The sequence below is a fragment of the Molossus molossus genome, unplaced genomic scaffold (assembly GCF_014108415.1).
Source record: "Molossus molossus isolate mMolMol1 unplaced genomic scaffold, mMolMol1.p scaffold_m16_p_3, whole genome shotgun sequence".
Classification (NCBI taxonomy): Eukaryota; Metazoa; Chordata; class Mammalia; order Chiroptera; family Molossidae; genus Molossus; species Molossus molossus.
Genome location: NW_023425366.1, coordinates 127,198,925 through 127,215,469, shown reverse-complemented (window position 1 = coordinate 127,215,469; position 16,545 = coordinate 127,198,925). Strand labels below are relative to the sequence as shown.

General features: G+C 47.8%; 1 protein-coding gene across 4 annotated transcripts in view; it reads right to left on the bottom strand.

Moving 5' to 3' along the window:
- The window catches only part of ARHGAP17 (Rho GTPase activating protein 17), an 89,452-nt gene that overhangs the window by 10,122 nt on the left and 62,785 nt on the right, over positions 1–16,545 (bottom strand). For 3 of the 4 annotated variants that reach the window (XM_036278662.1, XM_036278664.1, XM_036278663.1), the window contains exons 12-18: positions 16,076–16,157; positions 14,115–14,195; positions 11,707–11,820; positions 9,887–9,978; positions 8,023–8,170; positions 5,922–6,155; positions 3,606–3,787 (exon numbers count right to left, since the gene is read on the bottom strand). In XM_036278662.1, the coding sequence (XP_036134555.1) occupies positions 3,606–3,787; positions 5,922–6,155; positions 8,023–8,170; positions 9,887–9,978; positions 11,707–11,820; positions 14,115–14,195; positions 16,076–16,157 (933 nt within the window). The remainder of the gene's footprint in view (positions 1–3,605; positions 3,788–5,921; positions 6,156–8,022; positions 8,171–9,886; positions 9,979–11,706; positions 11,821–14,114; positions 14,196–16,075; positions 16,158–16,545) is intronic. The other variant, XM_036278665.1, reaches the window with a different exon arrangement.

Genomic DNA, 16,545 nt, shown 5'->3' with positions numbered 1-16,545 from the left:
GCCAGGGTCGGTTTCCGGCTGTGAAAATGAGGCCAGACACTAGCACTGGGGGAGCTGGAGGGGTACGCTGGAACTCCCAGCCTCTCTTTGCAACTTCTCTGTAAACTAAAGTTATTCCAAAATAAAAAGTTTATTTTTAAGAAGTACATGACACATTTATAGGCCTTTAAAGACCTGGCATTTTGCAAGTTCAACAAGAACGTGCAGCGGCCACCTGCCCCCGGAGGCCCTGCCCTCAGCTGCTCAGCGCCCTGCTCCCAGCGGGGGAGCGTGGGAAGGAAGCAGCAAGCAAGCCGAGGGCAGCCCCAAGCACGGCTGGTCTGCGCACACACCACAGACACTGCTCCAAGCCCTCCTCTCCGGCAGGGCTTGTTTTTGTAGTAACAGAATTTCTACCGATTCCCGAATTATTTGAGCTATAATTCTAGATAAAAGTAAAATATAGCTGGCAGATGGCCTTAGAATCCCCTAAGGAGAGCTGAATCACACCCCTCCTTCCTGACACCAGCTGAGATGAGCGTCCCTAAGGGGAGATGATTTGGTCCTGAAGAGGGCGGGATGGAGAACGATGGGTGTGGAGTCCTGGTTTGGGGCTGAGAGGGGTGGTGGGTGGCAAGGAGAGACTTCAGCATTTTTCAAATTCTGCTGAGATTCCACCAATCCTCCCCCAAAGGGAGTGAAATGAAGGAAGCAAATGACCATGTGTGGTTCACCTGACACAGCACCAGCACCAGCACCAGCACCAGCACCAGCACAGGCCCTCTGCACAGTCTGTCCCACCTGCATCTCCCAAGCTCACTGCAAGGCAGGCACTGCTGCATTCCTGTCACAGTGGAAGGAACTGAGGCTCAGAGAGGCCAAGTGTTTGCAAGAGGTCACACAGCTGGAAATGGCAGGACAGGGGCTCACACCCTGTCCTCGGACTCTGTTTTCCTCTTCTTCATTCCCACAGTATCTGGCTCCCTGCTCACAGGGCCCAAATTCAGGGATGAAAGAGGTAAAGTCTGCTCTGCTCTGTTGGTCTAGAACTTTTGACCCAGGGTCTCAGAAGGTCTTTCCCTACAGAAACAACCAGCCAACTGACAGAAGAAGAAATCTGGAATATTAGCTGTGCTCTGCTTGCCATAAGCAACTGAAAAAGGAAAATGTCTAGTTTTCTGTTCTAAGCAATATTCACTGTGAGCTCAGACTGAGGAAGAGCTTTCCTGACACTTAAGGGTGCAAAAGCACCGGAGCAGAAGCATGAGAGCAGTGTAACAAGGCAACGGGCCCCAACCCCATGTGGAGGCCAGGCCAGAAGGGCAGGCTTATCTAAGCCTGGAAAAGGCTGGCAGGCTGGGGTCAGGGGGAAGCAGAGAGGATCCAACTTCCTGCAAGAAAGCCTGAGATGTGTGACTGTAGCAGGAGGAAGCAGGAAGTAGGAAGTGGGAAAGACCCCTAATGTGGCTCAGAAGTAAGTCTCAATCTGCAAGCAGGGTTACACCTGGAATCCAGGTAGGGAAGACTTAACTGTCCTCGAGCGTCAGCTGGATACAAATGAAGACGATGTGGCTCTGAAGAAAGGACAGAAGCTTGGAGGAGGGTAAAATGGGGTCTCTAACCAAGCAGTGTGCCTGAATTTGTCTCCCTGTCTGCAACTTGTAGTGCTTTGTAAAGTCAATGATTTTCATAGACAGACACATCACATTTAGTCCCCACAATGTTCCCCTTAAGAAGGCATTTTATTTCAACTTTACATTTATAAGAAGTAAGGTCAAATGAGCAGCCTTTAACCAGCCATGTGACTTTAGGCAAGCTAGAATTCAAATTGTGCATCTAGGCCTTTCCCCATTGATGACAACTGCCTCTCATTATGACCAGCAACAACCCATCTGTGGGAGACTGCAACTCTCTCTGTCCTTTCCTGTGGCCACAGCCATCCTTTGAGGTGGGGCCTCAACAGTTTGTGGGCATCACTACCTGCTTAGAAGGGCTCCCCACTGCTCAGAGGTCCTGCTCCCTCGACCTGGCACTACAGGACATCTCCTGCTGCCCCGCCTGGCTGCCCCACCTCTGCTTCCACTGGACCTCAGGCAGCTACCAGTGACACACATTTACCCGTGAGACTCCAACAACAGGAACACAGCCAGAGGCAGGGGAGACCGTCAATGAGTGCGTGGGAGGTGGGGCTGTCACCACTCCTTCCTGGGCCAGTCTCAGCCCACCCGAGTGTGGGCACCCCTTATGCTGACACCATTTTTGATTCTTGCTGAACACTTTTTTTTTTATAGCATTCCCCTAAACTCAAGTCAACTGAAGAACTGAGATCTATTAGGGAAAAACCTAGATACACTGGTTTTACTGAGCCTCCAATCGGGACCCTCACAGAGATTTCTGGAGAGACCCTGCTAACTAACACCTGATTTTTGTCATGTCCTGATCTAAGCCCTTGACTCTGGAGCAAGACATGATGTTCCTGTATACAGCTCATCTCAGTTCAACAGGAGGTATTTATCCAAAATATCTTGGTACTTACCCAAAAGAATTGAAATCATCATCTCAAAGAGCTATCTACACTCTCATGTCCACTGCAGCACTAGTCACTCTAGCCAAGATGTGAAACAACTTAGGTGTCCATCGATGGATGGCTGGATGAGAAAAAGTGGTTTGCACGTCAACGGAATACTCTGCTTTCGAAAGAAGGCGCTCTGCCCTCCAGGACCACACGGATGCCACACAAGGGCCCTATGTTAAGTGAACAAGCTGGCCGCAGAAAGACAAACACTGTATGATTCTGCTTAGGTGAGAAATCTAAACAGACAAATCCACATACTCAGAGAGTGGAATGGTGGTTGCCAGGGACTCAGGCAGAGAGTACTGGGGTATCACAACCAACAGGAATAAAGTTTCAACTATGTAAGCAAGTCAGCCCCAGGAGCTGCTGTGGGACACTGTGCCTGTTCTGTGCACTTAAACTGAGGCAGATCTCTGTTCTCATCACAAAATCAAAATCCAAAGAACACATGAAGATACGGATCAGCAAGTCCTGGAAGAGAGGACAAGTGCAGGCCGTTGGCTGAAGTGCAGAAGCACCATGGCGGGGCGGGGGGGGGGGGGGGGGGGGGAGAGCTGGGCTCGGGGGGGGCTGGCCTGGACTCGCAGGGCCACTGCAGTGTCCACCGAGTGCTGACATGATATGCTCTGTGCTTAAAGCAATTCCCTGGCTGCTGGGAGAAGCACAGGGGACACGGTGGGAACAGTTCAGACTTATGTCAGTTAGGCCCAGAAAGGCCTGACCCCACTCCAGAGGGCAAGTGGCTCAGAGACCGCAGAGTCTGGCCAGCACAGAGGCTACGGCGGCTCCAAGCCACAGCGGGCGCTCGCAATACCAGGTTCCTAGAAGACGGGGCACCTGTGGACACGTGACCTCTTGTCTGTCAGCTCTGTCGCTTAAACATTTCTAAATGACTGCTTTTCTGCTCCCGATTTTTCATTTCCCTTTCATGATTGTCCTTGTTAATGACCGATTTTCCTGCTTGTCATTTTTAGCAGGCATGGTACCCCCCGCACTCACCTGAGGTGCTGTGCAGGCCCCAGCAAGGGCACAGAGTAAAGTGACCACTTACCCCGGCGCAAAGCGTGAGGGCTGGAGCCAGCGGAGCCGTGCGCGGAGCTGACAGACAGCTGATGAGAGCCGGCAGTGGTCTGCCCCTGGCCCGGGCCACTGGCCACCTGGCTGCTGTTTCTCCCTGGTGCCAGCACCGGCGGGGGCGCAGCTGCAGCTGCAGAGTCCTTGGGTTTGGGAGGACTGAGGGGAGTAAAAGTCCAGTTAGATGGCAGGCACGCCCAGCCAGAAAAGCTAAGCACGTAAAACATGTAAGATTCCAACCAGTTTCACCTCAGCAGGCCGGGAGGTGACCTGATATTTTAAATAGTTCACACTGAGCCTAGAAAACTGACATTTATTTGGTACCACACAGGACTGCATATGTTAGGAGACTCACTGCATCAGACTGTCTTCCAACTACTGTGCCACTTAAGTGTCATGGCAGAGACGACTTCACGGCAGCCGTGGGGAGCGCGAGTCCCAGTCTGCTTGTACTTAGACTGGGCAACGTGAGGGATGTGGAAGGGCTTTTGGACTTCAGACCAATGTGATTTTGACATACATATTACACAGAACTAAGCAAAAACTATGGCAAAAGACGAAGGCTCTGAAATGTAAAGTATTCAGTTATCATCAATAATGTGGACCCAAAGAGAGAGAGACTCTGGGAAGCTAAGTGACCGATCAAACTCTAGAGCTGGAGCGCAGTGGGTGGCAATCAGAACCTCGGCTCCCTGTGTCCTGCCTCAGAACTTCTCTTTATACTAAACTTTACAGCTACACTTTGTCAAGGTTGCCAAAGAGTTAAATGTACACAATACTCTAATATATAAAAGCGAAAGAGCAAATGATGACTGACATTTCATCTATACTTCGTAGTGAGGACTCCTTATTGTCTTGTTTAGCCTTGAATAAGCCAATGGAATGCTACGATAAATGAAAGTGTGTGAGTTCTCTAACACTTCTTCTCAAACAAAAATAATTAAGTCAAAACAAATATATGTAAGCAGCGGTAATGACTGACAAACCTATGTGGAGGTTATGATGTACTAAGAAGGCCTAGGAAGTTCGAAGATACTTATTTTTAACCAGAAAGTGAACTTCCCCGAATTGCATAAGCAGAAAGGAATCCTGGAGTGCATTCCATCTGAGTCCAGCCTGGAGGGGTAGCCCGCTCTCTGATCTCTTAAGCAGCACCACACATCACCAGGCACTCCCTCCCTACCCAAAGGAGATAAGGTGAGAACCCTTCAGAGGCACTCACCTCCCTGTGGGGAAAATCCCCTGTGTGAACAGGCTTGTTTCATGCATTGACCTTCCTCTCTACGGCCGTTTGGTGCTGTGCAAGCGGCCAAAGCAGAGGAGGTGACGGAACGCAAGCAAGCACACTGCCCGTCTTGCACAGCTGCTGCCCAGTCTGAACCTGAAATGCCACCTGAAGTGGCCCCTAGTGGTCATCTGCCCAAGTCAACGTGCAGAACTAAATTCACGTAAATTAAATAAAGTTCTCAGGTTCAAAGGTACTTTTCTTGAAGTTGCTATGTATTTGTAGTCCACTCCAGGTGGCCAAGCAACGGTTAAGTAACAGAAGAGCCTCTGAAGAAAATCCATCAATCTTAATCACCTAGTGTGCCAAGCAGAGCGTCTGGCACATGCTCCTCAGTACTGTTAGGAAGTAAATCTGGAAGGAAGGATGGCAGGATGGGTGGGTGGGTGATGGGTGATGGGTGGGTGGATGGATGGGTGGGTGGATGGGTGGGTGGATGGGTGAGTGGGTGGATGGGTGGGTGGGTGATGGGTGATGGGTGATGGGTGGGTGGATGGATGGGTGGGTGGATGGGTGGATGGGTGGGTGGGTGGATGGATGGGTGGGTGGATGGATGGGTGGGTGGGTGGATGGATGGATGGGTGGATGGATGATGAATGATGGGTGGGTGGGTGGATGGATGATGGGTGGGTGAGCGAATGAATGCCAGGAATATTATAACCTAAGTAACTTGCTACACTGAAATGTTTACTACGTAGCATATTAGATGCCCGTAAGCAAACAGTACACAAACACTGAGCACACATCAAACAGGTGAAAGAGATTTACAAGACACTAGACACCCACTGACCCCAGGTCCCAGCACCGAAGTAGTATGGTAAAGAATGCAAACAAATGTGCATTCCTTTGAAAACAGGAAAGAAAGCAAGCAATTTACAATCTTTTTTCCATCATTTGCCCACCAGAGGAGTGAAGGCAAATACGTTTTACTGTATGACGGGTGGGTCTCGGGGCACAGACCCTGCCTCCAGGCCAGCACCCACTGCCAGCAAAAGCCAGCCTCCTTACCTGCTGTCGCCTGGGCTTGGCCCCTGCTCCAGTACGCCCACAGAGGAGGGAACAGGCCCACCCCCTGCGCTGCTTTCAGCTCTAGAGCTCTGGGAAGTGGGCTCTGGGCCCGCTGGAGCCAAGGTGCTGCCATCTGTGGGCGGGAGTGGCGGCTGGAAAGCAGGGGACATGTGCTTTCTATTTAGGGTGCCACCCCGCCGGTAGGCCTGGAAGTCCATAAGCTTCACACCAAAGCTACAGAGAGAAGAAACAGTCAACACACCATGCGAGCTGACGACAGACACAGAAGCCCACTGGTGCACAGGTGTTAAAACCCGCACACAGTTAGCCACCCGAGTTGCCCAGCATGCAGTAAAGCAGCAAGGACCATATTGATGGCCATCCCTATAACCGAGGCAAGCAACTCGACTTGTTTCTATCCCTGAGAGCCAATGGGCCTGGTACTGCCCAGTGTCCTCAATCTCGTGAGCAGCTGAAGCCCGCAGGCAGGCCTATCGTGAGTTTGTGACATCACGTAAGTCCACGTTACCGCACACAAGCCATCCTCTCGGATCTGCATCTGGGCAGAAGGTGAGAACTGTGTGGGAGTCCCACCTGAGGCCTCTGGCTCTGGTGCAGACGGGATATGTGTATGCAAAGAACACACCTGAAAGAATGAGACTGGAAAACAGTTGCTTTGAGGCAGGATATAGTGGGTGGAGGACAGGGTTGGAGAGAAACTTGCTTTCACTTACACCCCACTGGTGTATAAACTTTAAAACATTTTTTTCAGTTTAAAAAGTAAGAAGATGTATGGCTCCCTGAGCTTGTGTTCCGAGGAGAACCCCCCAGGGACTGAGAACTGTTTATTGTGTGCTAACTAGAACCGTAACATCGCATTTTGTAACTTAGAATATAGAGGTAGGTTTTGCTGGGGCAGCTTGTCGCTAGGAAGCGTTATCAGATGTGTGGATGAGGAACTGTGCACAATCAACATCATTTCAGAGGGACAGAGCAGGAAAGGAAAGCACTTTCCTTTGCGATGGAACACAAAAACACACCTCACTGTAAGACTGGGCAACTAAAATAAGGGCTTGTTCAGTTTTCCTGTAAAACTTCTTCGAGTAACATTATCACGCCTGCAGAAAAGCGCAGCCCGAGCGGGCGTCCCTGGCTCCCAGGCCTGGTGAGGACAGTGCACTGCACCACACACGTCAGGCAGCTGGCAGCTGGCGTCTGGCGGCCGAAGCCACGACTGCCCTCGCCATCTCCAAAGCCCTGCAAGGGCCCGTGGAGCTCGTACAGGGACATACTGCCTCACGCTAAGTTCAGCACAGACATTCTTTCTTACCAAATGAGCAGATACTGAGGCTTCTTAGCTGAATATCAGATTCAATGGTTGGCTTCCATTGAGGGGCCAAGTTATACCAAAAATATGCCCCTTTGTTTTTTATTATTATTTTTTCTAAATCCTTACCTGAGGACATTTTTGCATGTATCTTCAGATAGAGCAGGAGGGAGAGAGGGACGAAGAGAGAGAGAAACATCGATGTGAAAGGGACACATCGAGTGGCTGCCACCTGCACAACCCAACTGGGGCTGGGGACAAACTTCAACCGAGGTACGTGCCCTTAGCGGAAACCGAACCCAGGACTCTCTGGTCCGCAGGCCAACGCTCTAACCTCTGAGCCAAACCAGCCAGGGCCAAAAATATGCCTCTTTAAACACCAAGTTACACAACTGATTATGAGAGGTGGGCTGTTCTCATGTCCACTCTTGGACATAAGTCCACAATATTTAACTTTTCTTCTTCTTCCCTCCACCCTCCCTGTCAAGTACATTTAGGTGAACCTGTGATGTGCAAGATGCCAGGGCACCGTAGAGCACAACGCAGACCAGCACATGAAGCACGAATGCACGTGGTGCGAATGTGGGCTGAAAAGCTGTGCGCCTCCTTCATGGCCAGAGCGGAGTCTGCAATAGACTAGAGCAGTTCCTGGAACTATCTGGGCCCTGACGGTCCTGGTCCAGTGAGCCGCCCGCACGTGGCAAGGCTGCTGAAGCAGCACCAGGTACCGAGGCTCAACAACACCGGTCTGAAAGCCATCAGCTCGGAACACACCTCTCCTTCTTCACCAGGTCCCCTTCCATCACCGCCATGCTGGCAGGACGCTTTCTCTCCAGGGTCCCAGAGTCAGAGTCATTTCCAGTGTTGGACGAGTGATTGGAGTTTGGGGGTACAAACGCTTCTGATACATTAAATTCCACCTCTGTAAGAAGAAAAAGGAACAAGTGAAGATGAGACGCAGAGGCCAGGGGTGCAGAGTTTTAAGATCCTACTGGGATAGGAGGTTCATTCTTTGGTCCACAAGCCCTCAGTACTTCCTGAGTAAAAGCCTTCGACACGCTCACCTTCTTAGGGATGGCTCAGTAAACCAGGGGAGGTAAGGAGAACTAGAGGGGGAGGGGTATGACTCAGAAGGTTATATGCTCCCCTGCTGTCTTTTTTTGTAAACAAACACACAAATACGAAAAAAGACAAGGAACATGGGTTACTTATTTGAATCATGAAAAGTATGATATCAGTTAGAGTTTGACACTGGACAGAAATAAAGGCGGCACAACGCCACACTGCCCACAGCAGCGCTTGCAGGATCGTCTTCTCGAAGGGACTCGGGCAGAATGCCAGGGGGAACCTCGGTTCTCGAACTTAATTCGCTGTGAAGGCTGTTCGAAACCTGAAGCATTTTCCCCATTAGAAATGATGTAAATTAAATTAATCCATCCCAGACCCCCAAATGATTCCATTTTAATGTTTCTTATACACAGTGCATGTGTGATGTACTGTTTAATCTATTAATAAACACTTTAACAACAAAAAGGCCATGTAAATAAAAATTTAACAAAAAGGAAATGTGTAGTAAAAGATGAAAATTTAATATTAATAGGCAGCAAGAAAACACTAAAGTATTCACTGCACAACTTCCTGAGATGTTGCAGTGGTACACTGACTCATATTCACATAATTTCTTTTGTCACCTGAGGGACCCTTGACTGATCATCAGGTATCCCCATGAAAGGGCTGTTGGGTTCAGAGGCAAACTGTTCAAGAACTGAGGTTTGACTGGATTCACTCACTCACCCATCACATATTTACTGAGCAAGCTACAAGAGTGCGGTGTGAGTCCTGAAGAGGCCTGGTGACGAAAGATGAGTGTGGCCCAGGTCTCACGAAGCCTACTCCAAGGGATGTGTCAGCTGGGCTGCTCGGGGCGAAGCAGGGGTTAGGAGGTCCAGACTGGGGCCAGCCTTCCAACACTTGCCCAAGCAGTACCCTCCAAGGGGCCAGGGTGCCTCTAAGGATCCCAGGCTGCAATGAATGTAGTGTGAAAACTGACTGCCTACAGGATGAAATCCTAATTCTCTGACAGCCAGCTCAGACCTTCAGAAATGGGCCCCAATCAACCGTTCCTGCTTTATCCCCACCTCTGCACAAATCCAGCCATCTGCCCAGAGGAACAAAACACCTGCTTCTAAGAGGAAACTCCTGCCTCTTCAGCATCGCCTCTTCTGCAAGGCAACCGTTAGCTCCCTTTCCCAACATCTGAATTTGCCACATCACTGCTCATCTACCTGTCCCAACGTGCCAAGTATTATAATCTCTGTTTATGTGGTCTCTTTCAGTGGTTCTTCCAGGGAAGACAGCAAGTCTTACCAGCGAACATATAGCACCTAGTGGGCAATCAGTATACGATGAAAATGAATGGCTGGTGTTAAGTGAAACAGTGAGATACAAAATAATGTGGTCACCATGATGTAAAAATACGAATGCAAATCAACAGTCTGGAAAGAAACATGAAAAGGAGACACCAATTATCAACCATGAAGTGATCACTCATGCGTTTTCTCCGTCAAAAAGACTTTTTACACTGCTTAGGCTGTTACTACGTTGCTCTGACAGCCAGCTAAGGTGCAAAGCTACTTACCCCCAGGGAAGAACCAGTCGGCGTGCTGAATGATGGGTTCGATCACCGCGACCACGTGCACAGAGGTGGCGGCCGCCATCTCGGCCAGCATCCTGCAAGGAAATGCAGAGTTCACATGCTTCCCCTAGGCAGCCTCTAACTCCCACCGACTGACTCAGGGCATTCAATTACTTTCAAAGGATGAAATACTGGAGAATGATGCAAAAGTTAAAGCCGCAGACCCTCGCCTCTCTGTGTGTGGGATCATCCAGAAAGAAAAGTAACCGCCAACTCAGCCTGCACTGAGATAACCATCCTGCTCGGGAGCTGTGAGTCACCCACATGGAGTGCTGGTGTGACACTGGCTGGGACAGGCTGCATTCCGTCTGGGACAGTGTCACCCCCAGTAGTTACTGGTGAGACCCAACAGCACATGAAATAATTTCGCCCATGACATAACCAAGAGCATGGACTGTGACAGTGTCCCTTGACCATGTCAGAAAACCTGAGCCCCCATTTACATGTATTATGAAGGTTGTCAGATGTATGAACTGGTCCCAGGATACATGTTCACAAGTGGAAAGTGTCTGGATGCCAGGGCTCAAAGGAAAAAATAAACGAGAATCCTTATCCGTGCTGTCAAGCCCGTATTCCTGTGTGGGGTCAGAACGCCATGAAGGCAAACAAGGTACGAAGGCCTGACATTCATGAAGGGCCCAGCATGCCCAAGTGCTTCAGGTTCTTTACAAAACTGAGCACACGAGTAAACGAATGAAAGGTAGAAAGACTTTGATTCAGAGTCATTGCATTTTTTATTGCAGACTTGAACCATTTGTGATTTCACAGCTGAGCAGCAGTGATGGGAGGCAAGGAAACAGGCACAGCTAAGGACATAGGTTGTAGCCAGCACCCGGGCTCTACCATTTCCCTGCTATGCAATCTTAACCAAGTTACTTGTCCTCTCTAAGCTTCAGGTTCATCTGTAAAAAAAAAATGAGGATAACAGCACCCACTTCAAAAGGTTATTGTGAGAATTAAGTGAGATTATAACGTAACCATGAGAGTAAACACCAATGCTAGCGATTTCTCATCAGCTTTCTGGCTGATACCCCTGACCCCCCCACCATTCAATCTGTGCTTCTCAATGCCAATATAACTATTCTTCTGAATGCAATTTGATCAAGTCATTATTCTGCTTAGAAACCTTAATGGCCACCCTCCCCACATGACCCATAAAAGAAGTTTCAAACACCTTAGCAAGATACATGAGGCCTTTTGTAACCTGGCTCTGGCTTCATTAACCTCAGTCACATTCTCAATCCCCTGCACTCAGGTTATACAAGACCATGCAACACCCCCAACACCTCTGAGATCTGGCATTTCCACACCTACAACCTTTGCTCATTTGGGTCCCATCTGGAGGGAGCTATTTACCAAGGTACAGCACAAGTGTCATTCCCTGTGCAGTGCTCTCCCTGAACTACTCAGCCTGAACTGTGTCCCATTGGCAAGAGCGCCCTCACACTTGGTAATGTCTATGTATCTACACACACGGGTGTGTGGGCAGAGCTTGTCCCTGTGCCACAGCCACTCACCTGCCCAATGGCCTGAGAGCAGGGCCCTTAGAGGGCTGGGACAATGTCTCCCACATCTGCGTGGCCACATCTGGAACGGGACCCAGCTCACAGCAGGGTTCTGAGAATGTCCACTACGTGGAAAGAGACACTTCAGAACACGCCTAAGTGCACCTTACATCAGATGTGTGTCTTGTGTGATATTTCTATTCTCTCTGTCAGGTGGAAAGAAGTGAAAATAATACAATATGGGGAAAGGTTACTTACCCTTCATTTTTGGCCCATAACAAGTTAGGGCCTAATACAATGGCAATGTTGCTGGGAGTCATTTTATTAATGTCGCTGGTCTGAGCAAGCTTTGCAAGGAACTTGATTAAATACCTGTGGAACAAAAGACAAGGGGCAAAGCATCTACTCTGAAATGTTTGTAGAAATATTATCTTCCTGCCCAGGTTACCAGGCCCAGACTGCTCAGGGTGCGACTCAGAATCTGGCTCAGGTTAAACATTTTACAAATTTCCTGTGTTCTTTATTTCAGAGAACAAACAAATTTAGGGCTTGGAAGAGTAAAACAGCTTAACAATTCAACTTCTGTTAGCTGTGTATTTCTAATCCATTTCTCCTTTATGAGCTATCGATTCTACCCCTAAATAAATTACAGTGTGATTCACAGTGGGTTCAATATACACAAACATAGTTTAAAAAAACTCAGTAAAACAAAAATAAGAGTACATACAAACATAGTAAAGGAGAGAAGTGTGGGTATATTGCTCAAAGAAAACTCTATTTGAAAATGTTTCATGTTGTAATTATACAAATATCCAATTTATCATAGAAATGTATTCTCTTGGCCCTGGCCAGTTTGTTCCGTGGTTAGAGCGTCGGCCTGCGGACTGGAGAGACCCGGGTTCAGTTCCTGCTAAGGGCACGTACCTCGGTTGCAGTTTGTCCCGGGCCCTGGTTGGGGTCATGTGGGTGGCAACCAGTTGATGTCTCTCTCACATCGATGTTTCCCTCTCTCTCTTCCCCCCTCTTTCCCTCCCACTCTGTCTGAAGATAAAAATGCAAAAAAATGTCCTCGGGTGAGGAAAAAAAAAAAAAAAGAAAGAAATGTATTCTCTTGCACTATAAAATCAGAAAATTAAGAACCCAACTATTTATCCACAGGAGGCTAGTTAAATAAATGACAATATATCCACACAGTGGAGTACTATGCACTGTGCAGCCATGAAAAATTACTATGTACTGATGAGGAAAAATCTTCAAGATGTATATTAGGCAAAAAGGACAAAGAGGAGAATGATGTATACAATCCACGCTACCGCTTGGCTCTGAACAGTGGGGGCTGTGAGAGGAAAGAGCATGTACGAGCAGATGTGCGCAAGTACCTGCTCACACAGGCAGCAACCCTCACTGAGAGGCGGCACGAGAAATCACAGCCAGTGCTCGTTCAGGAGGGGAACGAGGTGGAGAGGGACAGGAGCAAAGAGGTATTTTTCACTGTAATCTTTCTGAATTCTGAACCATGGAAATGTACTCCCTATGCAAAAGACAATGATTAAAAATCATAAAGAGTAAAAGAAAAGGCAGATCCCACAGTAGCGAGAAGCAGGACTCACCCACCATCGGACACTGAAGAGGCTGAGCGCCTGCAGCGCCGAGCTGGATGTGCTACATGTCAGTGAGGGCCTCACAAACACTGACGGAGGTCTCAGGAGGCAAGGCTGATACTCAAGGTACAGAGAGGGAACACTTCCTGAGCTCAGCGACAGAGCCCAAGACTGAACGACAAGTTAGGTCGCGTGCCAGGCACTTCACCAGGAAAGAATGTGCTATTTTGGACCACGCCCTCTCACAAAACTTTCTTTGATTTTAAACAGCTTCATCAGCAACGGCCACCCATTCCCCTTCTCACCATTCTTCTCTGAAGTCACAGTTTAAGTCAGGGAAATAGAAGTTAAACTCCAGGAATTTATCCTATGGTAAAATTTTTTTTTATATGTTTTTATTGATATTTTAGAGAGAGAGAGGAAGATAGAAACATCTATATGAGAGAGAACTCTGATGGGCTGCCTCCTGCACGCCCCCTACTGGGGATCAAGCCCACAACCTGGGCATGTGCCCTGACTGGGAATCGAACTGGGACCTCTCAGTCCATGGGACAGTGCTCAATCCATTGAGCCACACCAGCCGAGCATCCTATGGTAAATTTTCTTAGAAACATAGTTATTCCATAAAGTAATATACAATGTTCATTTCTTGAAATTTTATTTAGTAGGATGCTTTATGCTCTATTTAAAATTAACTATGTAGTACATATGAAAGATATTACAGAAAGTACAATTGATTAATCTTTGCCTATTTCATTCTAGACAATTTAGACCCCAAATCCCACATACAGTCAACTGAACTTTCCAAAAGACCTTTCCCCCAGTAGGTGCAGTGATGAGATGACTGGGTGGCTCACCTGTGAATGCTGACATGCTTTAGATGGATCACAGTAACATGATGTCAAATTCCCTTCCTCCCAGCAACCCCAAGTAACCCCCACAGCACTTTTGAGTGTGCCAAGCATGCTTGAATTAAACAGCCTCTCTGCTAGGGATTAAACCTATTTTCACTTCCAAGTCATTGTAGCTTGGTGGCTTTATTTACAGAGTATCAATCATACATACCTAAAATTAACAAAATTTTGTGGTGGCAACTTCTGACATATTCGCCATAAATCTTGAAGTTTTTTGTCTTGATCCTGCACACTAAGAAAAAAATTTTTTTATCCATAATCACTTATTAAAACTCGTATTAGTAATCCTGTGTTCACATGCTACATTAACAGGGATGTTCCATTGACGGGGATAGCAAACAGATTTGGAGTCAAATACCAACAAACTACTTAAATGAGCAGTTCATTAACCTCACCAAGGCTCTCTCTTCTGATGTGCAAAACTGGAGTAAGGAAGAGGATTCTGCCGACTGTGAGGTTTCAGAGGTGTAATCATGTGCAATCACTTAGACCAATGATTGGCACACAGGACACAAGACACCACTGAACACTCTGTGTAGAAAACGTGTATATCCATGTAGAGCTTCATGGAGCCCAGATCTCTTGTACTAAATGCACTCTGGCACAGATGCACTGACTAAGCCACAGGCTCCCAGACCCTGTGGCTTCCCCTCTCAACCCTGCTAAAAGGCTCCAGGCCAGGAAGCCCGTTTCTGGTGTGGAGCAATCACGGGGACTCTTCTGCGATCCAGCTGCAATGTGCAAATGCTCACAGATCATGGCATGCAGCACAGCCCACTCTGCCCACCCGTGGGAGACAGCGTCAGAAGTTATCAGTACGCCCTGGGCTTTAAAACGCCCTCCACAACTCAGTCATTCTGGAGAGTTATGGGTACAGGTTAAACTCAATTATACTCCAGAGGCCAGTCGATGTATCACTGGGATGAACTGGTGGCCTGTGTTGATAATTCTCAAGCTTAGAGTCAACCCACCAAAAGACAGACACCTTCTTTAAAAGCTCATTTCCTCACTGGGACGAGTGTGACAGTCTCAGAGCATAGAGAAGGGTCACTGCCAGATGGTCGGGTTCCATTATCTAGCCCCACAAACATGGATGTTTCCCTCAGGCTGAGCCCCACGTGGGGTTCCAAGGAAACAACCACGACTCAGAACTTGCTCTGACTTTAAAATCCTCACCATCTACCAGGGACAAAGCCTCACTCCACAGTGACTTCATGCAAATACCTGGTGAAAGTGACAAGGGGTGGTTTTACACCCCCAGCGCTATAACTGATCAGAGCAAATGGCTTATTTCAAAGGGAGAGGGTGACAGTGGGTAAGGATGGGGGAAGGAGACAGAAGGGAAGGTGAAGTTTGTTCCTCTTCCCTCAGGGTGAGGGATTAGGCATCTTTAAGAGGAAGGGACAGGAGGCCGGCTGGCCAGCCAGGGAGAAGGAAGTCTCTAGGACTTTTCAAACAAGTCTGCTCTGCTTAAAGCCAACTACTCCTGGACAGACTGATGCTGGGGACACAGGGACGAGGCAAAGAATGGGAGCACAGTCCTGGGTCACAGAGGTTTGGTTCTGTAGTTCAGCTCTGCCGATTACTTGCTACTGTCTGATTCTCCCCAAGCCTCAGTTTCCTCATTCGTAAAACGATCAGAGCAACAACATCTGTTGTTTTTTATTAACCATGGTTTGCAGGAGGTGATGGGTGTAAGATCAGTATAGTACTCAGAACACAGTAAGTGCCCAGTAAGCATTAACTATTACTAAGTATGTCAACACTGCGTTACTGCACACCTGAGTTTCCATGCAGCTCAACAGACACATGGGCCGGCACAACACTTGTCCCCAGTGAATGACTTTCTTCAGTGTAAAAGGGATCTGATCAGTCAGTCCACAATGTGGGAACCACTACAGGTCTGCATTCACTCAAATGACACACATTTAAGCTAATGCATAAGTGGTGATCTTTCTACACTAATAATCACAATACTCAGGGTTTTCACCTTAAACTTAAGAACTGAAGGACAGATTATCTAACAAATATGCTATTTTAATGTTTTCTCATCCAGGAGAGCACGACAATTTACAAATGGGACACAACAGTATATCATTTCCTTTAACTTACCTGGCAACTTGTGTCCATTCTTCATACAGATTAAAGGTCATTAAAGGTTCAGGCAGTTCCCGTAAGTAGGACTTTAAAGCACCTGAAATTATCAACACTCTCTTTGAGTACGAAAAGGGGGAGCTGGGTCTCTCAGGACATATTATTTTGCAAATTGAAATGATCTCAATTACAATCTTCCAAATATATAGAACAAATCATGACTTGGTAAGAGTAAAGAATAAAAGGCTCCTAAAACAATTTCCATCCCTTGCCACATACAGGGTGGGGCAAAAGTAGGTTTACAGTTGTGAGTATGTGCGAGTTTAACTGATTATTTATTGTATTATTTTCCATACAAAAAACTATAAACCTACTTTTGCCCCACCCTGTATTTTGAGAGATCCATAGAAAATCAAATTAGCATCCAAGTCACCTTCTTAACAGATACCATTGCCCCAGGCAGCTCGAGATGCTAGGGGTGAAAGGAA